The 12749-nt window shown below is 39.6% G+C and overlaps 1 protein-coding gene across 2 annotated transcripts in view; it reads right to left on the bottom strand.

Moving 5' to 3' along the window:
• The window catches only part of LARS1 (leucyl-tRNA synthetase 1), a 124458-nt gene that overhangs the window by 95059 nt on the left and 16650 nt on the right, over positions 1-12749 (bottom strand). For both annotated transcript variants that reach the window (XM_053565939.1, XM_053565938.1), the window contains exons 5-8: positions 11170-11307; positions 7717-7878; positions 3802-3914; positions 891-954 (exon numbers count right to left, since the gene is read on the bottom strand). In XM_053565939.1, the coding sequence (XP_053421914.1) occupies positions 891-954; positions 3802-3914; positions 7717-7878; positions 11170-11307 (477 nt within the window). The remainder of the gene's footprint in view (positions 1-890; positions 955-3801; positions 3915-7716; positions 7879-11169; positions 11308-12749) is intronic.

A 12749-nucleotide genomic window follows, 5' to 3' on the forward strand; every position in this document is an offset into this window, starting at 1 on the left:
CACTCCACCAAGGGCACAAAGAGAGACTCTGTCTCCAGGAAAAAAAAAACTATGAAGTATTATTGAAACTTAGGATATGGCTAACATTGGCTATAGTAAAATTTTATTGGGTCTTCTGAAGTCTCTCAAATCTTTGAAAATTTTGATCTACTCTCACTTTATCAGATAAGTTACATCAAAATTGAAGGCTGATTTTAAAAATATGTTCAAAGATGGTAATAATGACGCATTCATAGAGGCTTTTAAGTTCAGATGCTGGAGTTATCGTTTACTGTGCTTTCTCATTTACTGTGCTTTAGACAAATCATTTATCCTTGTTTTACTCAAGTATTTCAGGGAACAATGTTATTAATGTGTCCCACAGGAATGTAGAGTGAACTGATGCCATGCATGGCTAAAAATACTTTGGAAATAATCAAGTAAGCACATGATCAAACCACATATAAATTAAATCTATGCACATCAAATGTTAGCCACGTATCTCATTACCTTTCCCCACACTCTCTTTTTAGAGCTCTGTGTTTTCCACATGGTAGTTTGCAACAATCATAACATGAATCACACTGAAGGCTTATCAAGAAAGACCGATTCCTGGGCCCTACCCCAAGAACTTCTGATTCAGTAATTTTGGAGTGAGGCTAAACAATGTGCTTTTCTGTAACAAGCTAATACAACTGTCCTCAGACTACTTTTAAAGTAGCAAGGTGATCCTAGACAAGATAGAAGTACATGTATTGATATTCTGTCTCCTTCTTCATACACACCAGAGTATTGTAACTATACAACTCAGCACTGCAAGGACATTCTTTTTATGTTTCTAATCTAGTTCGTAAATTCTATAGCCATCTTAAGGATTATTATAACAGCTATTTCATTTCACAAATATTCACCTCTCCAGTTTGTCTGTCATGATCCACACAAGGCTGTCCATCTTTAGGAGAATAAATGGTATACCTAAAAAATAAACAGTAAGTGAGGAACATTATAATAATATTCAAATTTTATCTTAAGATACTTGCTAGTTTTGCTCCTAATATCTCATAAGTATGTCATCTAACTAAAAATTTTGAGTAAACATTTATATCTATTATTTATACGCTCATGGGTAGTTCTACTGTCAGCCTAGCTATTTAATGAAAGTTATCGACCCTCATCAAAGGCAACATCACTAAAAAAATACACATTGATCTTGCCTTTGAAGTATGAAACAAAGGACTATAAAATATAAATTCACTTAAGAAAAGCAAATAGCTTTAACTAATCTACATAATCAAGGAAAAAATTTAAACAATTTATAGAACAAAAGTAAAAATTTTAAAACAAAATGATTATTTTTCTGCTTGGCAAAGAATACTGCACAATATCATCAGTAAGATCAAAAAAGCCACTGGCCACAATAGCTTACACCTGTATTCCTAGCACCTTGGAAGTCAAAGTGGGAGATCTCTTGAGGCCAGGAGTTCAAAACTAGCCTGAGCAATAGCAAGACCTGTTTCCACAAAAAAATTAAAAAAATAGTCCTGGGCGGCGCCTGTGGCTCAGTGAGTAGGGCGTCGGCCCCATATGCCGAGGGTGGCGGGTTCAAACCCAGCCCCGGCCAAACTGCAACAAAAAAATAGCCGGGCGTTGTGGCGGGCGCCTGTAGTCCCAGCTACTCGGGAGGCTGAGGCAAGAGAATCGCGTAAGCCCAAGAGCTAGAGGTTGCTGTGAGCCGTGTGACGCCACAGCGGTCTACCAAGGGCGGTACAGTGAGACTCTGTCTCTACAAAAAAATAAAAAAATAAAAAAATAAAAAAATCCTAGCACTGTGGGAGGCCGAGGCGGGTGGATTGTCTGAGCTCAGGAGTTGGAGACAAGCCAGAGCAAGAGCAAGACCCCATCTCTAAAAACAGCCAGGCGTTGTGGTGAGTGCCTGTAGTCTCAGCTACTCAAAAGGCTAAAGAAAGAGGATCGCTTAAGCATAAGAGTTTAAGGTTGCTGTGATGACTCCCTGGCACTCCACCAAGGCTGACAACCTGAGACACTGTCTCAAAAATAAATAAAATAAAATATATAAAAAATTAGCCACACATAGGGGTATATATACCTATAGTTCCAGATATTTGAAAGGCTATGATAGAAGGGTCACTTGAGCCCAGAAATTTGAGATTGCAGTAAGCTATAATGACACCACTGGACTCTATCCCAAAGAGTGAGACCTTGTTTAAAAAAAAAACAAGGACAATAAAAGCAACACTCCCATTCTCCCTGGTTCTAGCTGTCACAAACACTAAACAGCTAATAGAAATTAAGACACTGGTGAGCGGCGCCTGTGGCTCAGTAAGTAGGGCGCAGGCCCCATATACCAAGGGTGGTGGGTTCAAACCCAGCCCCCGCCAAACTGCAAAAAACAAAAAAAATAGCTGGGCAGTGTGGCGGGCGCCTATAGTCCCAGCAACTCAGGAGGCTGAGGAAAGAGAATTGCCTAAGCCCAAGAACTGGAGGTTGCTGTGAGCCATAATGTCACAGCACTCTACCCAGAGTGACAAAATGAGACTCTGTCTCTAAAAAGAAAAAAAAGGTGGCGTGGGGCAGGGGGGTGGGGTGGGGGGTGCGCCTGTGGCTCAAAGGAGTAGGGCACCAGCTCCATATGCCAGAGGTGGCAGGTTCCACAGCCCTGGCCAAAAATTGCAAAAAAATAAATAATAATGAAAATTAAAGAAATTAAGACACTGGCAAGAGAAAAATAAAAACAAAAGATACATGAGTCCAAGTATTATTTGAGGTTAAAAAAAAAAAAAAGATACAAGAAAAAAAATTAGAAAAATAAAAAGGATATGGCACCACCCATAGCTCAGTGGGTGCTCAGGGCACCAGCCACATACACCAAGCCTGGCGGATTCAAACCCAGCCCAAGCCAGCTAAACAAGAGTGACAACTGCAACAAAAAAAAAAATAGCTGGGCGTTATGACGGGTGCCTGTAGTCCCAGCTACTTGGGAGGCTGAGGCAAGAGAATTGCTTAAGCCCAAGAGTCTGAGGTTGCTGTAAGCTGTGACTCCATGGCACTCTACCGAAGGCAACATGAGACTGTCTCAAAAAAAAAAAAAAAATAGAAAGGATAATGGGAATGCGTAAGCTCTAGAATACTGAATTATAGTGCAAGAATTACATGACTTTTGATTTTTTTTTTTAGTCAATCATATCTGTATACATTATTACAGTTATGGGGTACAATGTGCTGATTTTATATACAATTTGGAATGCTTACATCAAACTGGTTAACATAGCCTTCACCTCACTTAATTATTGTGTTAAGACATTTATACTCTACAAAAAGAGATCTGACATGTACCCTTGCGATATGCACTACAGGTGTGATCCCCACATTTACTCACCCCCATCCCTTCCCATCCCCCTCCTCTTCCCTCCTTCATCCTGGGCTATAGTTGTGTTTTATCTTTCATATGAAAGTGTGGGTGATTATATACTGGTTTCATAATAGTACTGAGTACACTGGATACTTTTTCTTCCATCCTTGAGACACTTTACTAAGAAGAGTATGTTCCAGCTCTATCCATGTAAACATAAAAGAGGTAAACTCTCCATCTTTTTTAAGGCTGCATAATATTCCATGGTATACATATACCACAATTTGTTAATCCATTCATGAATCATGGGCACTTGGGCTGCTTCCATGACTTGGTAGTTATGAATTGGGCTGCAATAAATATTCTGGTGCAAATATCTTTGTTGTAAAGTGATTTTTGGTCTTCCGGATATATACTTAGTATTTTATTATATTTAAAGACAACAAACTCACCGCTTCCCAAATTTAATTTTGTTTCTTTCTCTTAACGTTAAAAATTGCCATCTGACAAAAGAATCATAGTAAGGATTAACATCAGTGGTAATGAAGGAACGACGCCAGTCTACCTATAGAAGAAGGAAAAAGGTAATTTTTGAAAAATATGCAAAACGTTTATGAATAAGAATTCCTATAAATCGGCGGCACCTGTGGCTCAGTGAGTAGGGCGCCGGCCCCATATGCCGAGGGTGGCGGGTTCAAACCTAGCCCCGGCCAAACTGCAACAAAAAAATAGCCGGGCGTTGTGGCGGGCGCCTGTAGTCCCAGCTGCTCGGGAGGCTGAGGCAAGAGAATTGCGTAAGCCCAAGAGTTAGAGGTTGCTGTGAGCCGTGTGACGCCACGACACTCTACCCGAGGGCGGTACAGTGACACTCTGTCTCTACAAAAAAAAGAAAGAAAAGAATTCCTATAAATCAATTATTTACTCTTCTGCTGTATTTTCCAACTTACAACTGGATCAACTATTAAAAAAATTTTCCGTGGCCAGGCATGGTGGCTCTGCCTGTAATCTTAGCACTCTGGGAGGCCAAGGCGGGTAGATTGCTTGAGCTCAGAAGTTCAAGATCAGACTGAGTAAGAGTGAGATCCAATCTCTACCAAAAAATAGAAAAAAAATTAACTAGGCATTGTGGCAGGCAACTGTAGTTATAACTACTTGGGAGGCTGAGGCAGGAGGATCCTTTGAGCCCAGAAGTTCAAGATCAGACTGAGTAAGAGTGAGATCCAATCTCTACCAAAAAATAGAAAAAAAATTAACTAGGCATTGTGGCAGGCAACTGTAGTTATAACTACTTGGGAGGCTGAGGCAGGAGGATCCTTTGAGCCCAGGAGTTGAGGATGCTGTGAACTACAACAGCACCACAGCCTGGGGCAGCCCAGGGCAACAGAGCAAGACTCCTGTCATCAAAAAATAAAAAGTATCTGTTGAATGAATAAAGTGTTTAAAAAGAAAATTCAAGTTCCATTTATTAAATGTATATCACAATTATTACATTAGTTTGTTTAATTAATGTTTTTAAACATATATATTTCTATATTAACAGACAGAAGTTATACATAAATACTACCTTTATGTGCTCTAAATATTGATGTAAAACTTTGGCTTCTCCCTATTTTTTGAACAAAACTCCTTTCTACTAATTAGTAATGTATCAATATACATTCCAACAAAACAAATATTAAAGTATTCATTGCCTATATCAGGGTTCAGTAGGTTCTAATCTAACAGTAACAGTACCAATTCTTTAGTGGGACATTGTAGCTAAATACACCTTTATGTACAAAGTATTCACAAATGGGAAATTGTAAGTAAATATACCTTTATTTTACAAAGAAGTGACCAGCACGTAAAGAATATTTTGTAAAATGTTGTAATATAACAAAATAATATTTTGGCCAGGCATAGTGGATCACGCCTGTAATCCTAGCACTCTAGGAGGTGGAGGCAAGTCGATCACCTAAACTCAGGAGTTCGAGACTAGCCTGAGCAAGAGCAAGACCCTGTCTACTAAAAATAAAAAAACAGCCAGGCAGAGAGACTTTACCTAACAATTGCAATCAGTGTAACCTGGCTTACTGTACCCTCGATGAATCCCCAATTAAAAAAAAAAAAAAAAAACAGCCAGGCATTGGAGCATGTACCTATATTCCTGGTTACCTGGGAGGCTGAGGCAAGAGGATCACTTGAGCCCAAGAGTATAAGGTTGCTGTGAGTTGTGACACCACAGCACTCTACCCAGAGCACAGAGTGAGACTCTGTCTCAAAACTATAAATTAATTAATTTTTTTTTTTTTTTTTTTGTGGTTTTTGGCCAGGGCTGGGTTTGAACCTGCCACCTCTGGCATATGGGACCGTCGCCCTACTCCTTGAGCCACAGGCGCTGCCCATAAACGTTTTTTTTTTTTTTTAATTTGGCCGGGGCTGGGTTTGAACCCGCCACCTCCGGCATATGGGACCAGCGCCCTACCCGCTGAGCCACAGGCGCCGCCCCCATAAATTAATTTATTTTAAAAAATAAAATATTTTATAAAAGTTGTATCTGTACTATACTGTATCTATTGCTAAAAAAGCTAATGATGACGTGAGCCTTCAAGTCATAATTTGCTACTGGTGGAGGGAGGCTCTTTACCTCTTTACCTCAATTGTTGATGGTTGCTGACTGATCAAGGGGGGCTGCTAAAGGTTGGGGGGACCGTAGTAATTTCCTAAAATAAGACAACAATGAAGTCTGCTGCACTGATTTACTCTTCCTTTCAAAAAAGATCCTTCTATATAGGATGTAATGCTATTCTACTCACAATTTAACTTTCTGCAAAACTATAGTCAATCCTCTCAAACCCTCCAACAGCTTTATTAACAAAGTTGATATAACATTTAAAATCCTTTGTTGTCATTCAACAACGTTCACAGTATCTACACCAGGAGTAGATTCCATCTCAAGAAACCACTTTTTGCTCATCCATAAGAAGCAACTCCTCATCTGTCCATGCTTTACCATGAGACTCCAACAGTTTAGGCACATCTTTAGGCTCTACTTCTAACTCTTTCTCTTGCCATTTCCATAACAACTGCAGTGATTTTCTCCACTGAAGTCTTAAATCCCTCAAAGTCATCCCATGAAAATCTGTTTGTTTGTTTTGAGACAAAGTCTCAAGCTGTCACCCTGAGGAGAGTGCTGTTGCATCACAGCTCACAGCAACCTCAAACTCTCGGGCTTAAGCCATTCTCTTGCCTCAGCCTCCCAAGTTGAGACTAAAGATGCCCGCCACAACGCGTGGCTATTTTTTGTTGCAGTTGTCATTGTTGTTTAGCTGGCCCGGACCAGGTTCGAACCCACCAGCCTCGTGTATATGGCCAGTGCCTTACCACTGAGTTAGGAGAGTTGCCTGGGTATCTGTTGTTTAGCATAGCCACTTTCATCAGAGACCTTAGCTACATCCGCTGGATAATTTGCTGCAGCTTCTACATCAGTACTTGCTGCTTCACCCTTCACTTTATGTTACGGAGATGGCTTCTTTCCTTAAACCTCATGAACCAACCTCTGCAAGCTTCCAACTTTTCGTCGGCAGCTTCCTCACCTCTCTCAGCCTTCACAGAATTGAATAGTTAGGGCCTTTTTCTGGATTAGGTTTTGGCTTATGGGAATGTTATTGCTGGTTTGATCTTTTATTCAAACCACTCAAACTTTCTCCACAGAAGCAGTCAAGTTATTTAATTGTTCATGTGTTCACTGGAGTAGCACTCTCATTTCCTTTAAGAACTTTCCTTCACATTCACAACATGGCTAACTGGTATAAAAAGTCTAGCTTTTGATCTATGTTGGCTCTTGACACATCTTCCTTACTAAGCTTAATCATTTCTAGCTTTTTAATCATTTCTAGCTTTTCATTTAAAACAAAAAATGTGGGACATTTCCTTTCACTTGAACACATAGAGACCATTGGCCTAATTTCAATATTGCTATGTTTAAGGAAACAGGGAGGGTAGAGAATAGGGAGAGATATGGTGAGATGACCCGAACATCACTGGAGTAGTCACAACACAAACATTTCTGGATTAAATTCACCATCTTATATACCCCAAAACAATTAACATTTGTAACACCAAAGATCACTGACCATAGATCACCACAACAGATATGATAATAACTTTATATCATGACTTTGGATTTAAAACAAGTAAAAATTTAAAAAAATTTTTAAACTTGCAAAAAAAAAAAAAAAAATTTAAACTTGATAAACAACCCCTAAAGACTTCCCAACGCAGGGTTGCCACAAACTTTCAGTTTGTAAAAAATATACTATCTGCAAAGCACCATAAAATGAGGTGTGTCTATAAATGCTTTCTTCACATTTTAACTATGGACATACCTTCAAACCCATTCTCTTTAGATCCTGAATAGCCAGTGGTGGAAAGTAATCAAGCCAATGTTCTGCTTCAGAAAATTTTACAATGTCTTCTTCAGATAGGCCAAGGGATTTCATAATGTCCCACTGGTATTTAGAAGATCCAGCTTTAGCAGCAGCTTTACTCTGAAAACATGGACAAAAACTTTATCAAAGAATAACCAGCAAATGTTTAACATTCCAGGACCACAATAATTTTAAGTAAATATTCCCATTTGTAATATTTTAATTTCTAAAACAGTGAAGTTGATTTATCAGAATGCTAAAAGATCCCTGGTGGTCTAGTGGTTAGGATAAAAAAAAAAAAAAGAAAATTTAAAAAAGTAAAAAAAGCCCAGGCATGGTGGCTCATGCCTGTAATCCCAACATTCTGAGAAGCCAAGGAGGGTGGATTGCTTGAGCTCAGGAGTTGAGACCAGCCTGAGCAAGATCGAGACCTGTCTGTACTAAACATGGAAAAACTAGCTAGGAGTTGTGACAGGCACCTGTAGCCCCAGCTACTTGGGACACTGAGGCAAAAGGATCACCTGAGTCTAAGAGTTTGAGGTTGAGGTTGCTGTGAGTTATGATGATGCCATGGCACTCTAACCAGGGTGACAAGCTGAGACTCAGCCTCAAAAACCAAAACAAAACAGAAAAATTTAAAAGGTAAAAAAAAAAAACACTGAAGGACTCAGATGTACTACTTTGTCTATCAAACTGTATAGTCAAAATATTCACTTGAGCTCAGGAGTTCGAGAACAGCCTGAGTAACAGTGAGATCTTATCTCTGCTAAAGGTAGAAAAATCAGCTGGGTGTGTTTGCAGGTGCCCATATTCCCAGCTACTTGTGAGACTGAGACTGAAGGATTACTTGAGCCCAGGAGTTTGAGGTTGCTGTCAGCAAGGCTGAGGCCATGACACTCTAGCCTGGGCAACAGAACAATATCTCAAACAAACAAATAAATAAGCTGTAGATGACAAGAGCCATATTTCTTGCTATTGCAATAAGTCACAAATAAGCAAATGGAAAATGCTAGAATGAGGCCAGGGGTATCAGTATGTACTTAATTGTTTTTTAACATATACAGATAAAGAAATAAATATAAATGTCTGTATATACATGAATTATATATATGTTTGTCTAAACATATATTTCATTGCTCTTTCCATTAAGAGTGCAGAGAAGCCGTGACACTTCAGTAGCAATGAGCACACATAGCACGCGCTCCTTAGTTTCTGAATACCATTCTTCAATAAAAGGAACTAGGGCTCCTTAGAAAAGTAGTTGATTCCAGGACTCAAACAAGGGAATTACAGGATAAGGCCTGGAGCAGCTTGCGGCACTAGAATGTAAGAGTGTGCTTTAAAAAAAGAAAGAAAAGATGGAGAAACATGAAATGGAAACAGGAGGCAACCTACAAGAAATCCCAACAGCCAAAGCAAGAACAATTTGTAAACAAATTACAATGCTGTGAACAACCACCCCAAAAAAATCCTGACAGAAACTCCACAGTATTGTTCCAGCTACTTGGGAGGCTGAGGTGGGAAGATCACTTGAGTCCAGTTTAAGGCCAGCTTGGACAACACAGCAAAACTTTGTCTCTTAAAAAAAAAAAAAAAAAAGTATTATTGGATTATAACCTAAATAAAATATCCATGAATCCATACTGATATAAAAAAGATGGAATAAATAAGTAAATATGGGGGAAAGAATAACTCTTGCTTTCAAAAAAATTCTAGATAACAGATGTAGAAAAATGAGGATAATTACCAATAGAACACCACAGTAATAACTGTAGGCAAGATCCAATGATGAATGCTAACATTATTAAGTTTTTCTTTTTTTTTTAGACAGAGTCTCAAGCTGTTGCCCTGGGTAAAGTGCTGTGGCATCGCAGCTCACAGCAACCTCATACTCTTGGGCTTAAGCGATTCTCTTGCCTCAGCCTCCTAAGTAGCTGGGACCATGGGTGCCCGCCACAACACCCGGCCATTTTTTTTTTGCAGTTGTCATTGTTGTTTGGCGGGCCTGGCAGCTCCAGTGTATGTGGCTGGCACCCTAGCTGCTTGAGCTATAGGCACAGAGCCTAATACATATATTTAAAAAGCAACAGGATATTATTTCCACAACTTCAAAGTACCTCTCTCCAATACATACTAATTACATAGGGAAAAATGGAATCTTCACAGTAGAAAAACCTGGCAGACACCACCTCAACTAAATGATAACGGTTAACATCACCAATAATAAAATATATTAATAACTATACTCCCTAATATGATGATTGAGAAGTACACATTACTTTTCAGGTATTCTTCAAAAAAGTCAATAACCTCAGTCTAAGGATGAGAAAGCATCACACAAACCCAAATTGAGGGGCAGTCTGTACTTATCTGGCCAATATTCTTTTACAAGTATCAAGGTCATGGAAGACAAAGGAAACTAAGGAGACGTGACAGCTAAACACAATGCAGGATCCTTAACTAGACACTGGAATAGAAAATGGCACTAGTGAAAAAAACTGATAAAATCCAAAGGCGTCTATAATTTAGCAAATAGTATTGTACTAATGTTAATTTCTTATTTTTGAAAACTGTATCATAGTTACATAAAATGTAAAATTAGGGGAACTGGGTCAAAATTATCAGATAACTAATTTCTCTACCATCTTGGAACTCTTCTATAAATCTAAAATTATTTCAAAGTAAGAGAAAAGGGGAAAGGCAATGGGAAAGTAAGGAAGATAAGTTTTTGCTTTGATAATTTTTTAAAAATTACAAAGTACAGGCCAGATGCAGTGGCTCCCACCTATCATCATACACTCTGGGAGGCCGAGACGGGAGGATCACCTGAACTCACAAGTTTGACACCAGCCTTAGCAAGAGCAAGACCCCATCTCTAAAAATAGCCGAGCATCGTGGTGGGCACCTATAGTCCCAGCTACTCAGGAGGCTAAAGCAAGAGGATCACGTGAGCCCAGAAGTTTGAGGTTGCTGTGAGCTACAATGCCATGGTCACCGAGGGAGACAAAGTAAAACTCTGTCTCAAAAAAAAGGCAGCACCCGTAGCTTGGGGGATAGGGTGCTGGCCACATATACCAAGGCTGGCGGGTTCAAACCCAGCCTAAGCCAGCTACAACAACAATGACAACTGCAACAAAAACAAATAGCCAGATGCTGTGGTGGGTGCCTGTAGTCCCAGCTACTTGGGAGGCTGAGGCAAGAGACTCGCTTAAGCCCAAGAGTGTGAGGTTGCGTGAGCTGTGACGCCATAACACTCTACCTAGAGTGACAGCTTAAGACTCTGTCTGCAAAAAAAAAGAAAATATTACCAAGTACATTGTACATGTCAAGCACTGTGTCAGTATGGGGAATGCATGTATAAATCATATACGTATAAAATTTCACCAACATAAATATCAACAACCACTATACCTTTTTTCCTTTAGCTTTATCCTTAACTATTATATCTTCTGTTTTAACATTGATGTCTTCCTCTTCCTCTTCTTCATCTGGAAAATCAGGGGGGTAACCATACAGCTCTATTTCTCTTTTCAATTTATCAGCACATGCCTATAATACAACATTAGAGATAGTGAAGTCAAAATTCAAGGTATTTATCTTTTTGTTTCATTCATCTTCTGTATAGCTGTTTTGTTATCAATTTCTGTTCTTGTCTGACCTTGGTCATTTCTCTTCTTCTTTTTTTTTTTTTTGAGACAAGAGTCTCATTTTGTCACCCTCGGTAGAATGCCGTGGTGTCACAGCTCACAGCAACCTCCAGCTCTTGGGCTTAGGCAATTCTCTTGCCTCAGCCTCCCAAGTAGCTGGGACTACAGAAGCCGGCCACAACGCCCAGCTATTTTTTTGTTGTTGTTGCTGCAATTTTGGCTGGGACCAGGTTTGAACCCACCACCCTCGATATATGGGGTTGGCACCCTACTCACTGAGCCACAGGCGCCACCCGGTCATTTCTCTTCTGTTGGTTTTGGGATTAGTTTGGTCTTTTTTAATTCTTTAAAGAAAATTCATTAGATTGTTGATTTATGATTTTTCTAAAACTTCTCCATTGCCTCTTCCTGTCGATATTAATCTCAATTGACCTTTCTGTGCCTTTGTGAAAGGGGAACTGGACTTCTTGTTTGTAGATAATGAGCTTTCAGAAAAAATGGGAAAAACAAGGAAGACAAGGAGAACAACCCTTTTGGGACTCCCTAGTTGGCTTTTGGTGCCCCTATTTATATAAGGTACAAAGTTATGCCAGGTTTTCTAGGATGGCCAATTTTAGTAAGAGATAAATTATACTAAGGGAAATTCAGAGCTCAAACGGTTGTTCTACCACCATTATAGACTTGAAATGTTGATTCTCAAACTGTTTGATATGAACTCAATGTTCATAGTATTGCTTGAGATAAAACTCATCGTTTATGGTACTGCTTAAGATAAACTCAATTTTACGGTACTGTTTGAGACAAACTAATTGTTTATAGTATATGAAATGATCTGTGCATATAAGATCTTTGATAAATGAGGTACCTCCTGCTCCTGCCAGAACTCTGCAGTGAGCCCGGGTGAGATGCTGGGAGGAGCCACATCCCACGCACGGACCCAATGAGGGGTAGAACCAGGGCACGAGACCTGCTGCTGGGCAGCACAGAGCAAGGGAGAAGGACTGCCTGCCACCCTCATCATCTTGGCATCATAGGAAAGGGTAGGGAGGGTGCTGCCTAAATTAATTCTTCAATTGCATACCTATTAGGTTATGACTTGGGATCATGAATGGTCAGTCTCTCCTTACCCAACTGGGAAGCAAATTTGACCAGATGATACCCAGTAGCCAAGGCAAGGCAATTAGCATGACTCCTTCACAGCTCATTAACATGGCCCTTAATGTAAACTAAAAACTGTGAATGTTCTGCTAGCTACACCAGCTAAGGATCCTTTGAGACAGCTGAAAATAAATGGTTGAAAGTTGGGTATGATCTTTTGAGACAGCTGAAAACAGTTGAAAGGTA

This window comes from Nycticebus coucang, chromosome 17 (assembly GCF_027406575.1).
Source record: "Nycticebus coucang isolate mNycCou1 chromosome 17, mNycCou1.pri, whole genome shotgun sequence".
Classification (NCBI taxonomy): Eukaryota; Metazoa; Chordata; class Mammalia; order Primates; family Lorisidae; genus Nycticebus; species Nycticebus coucang.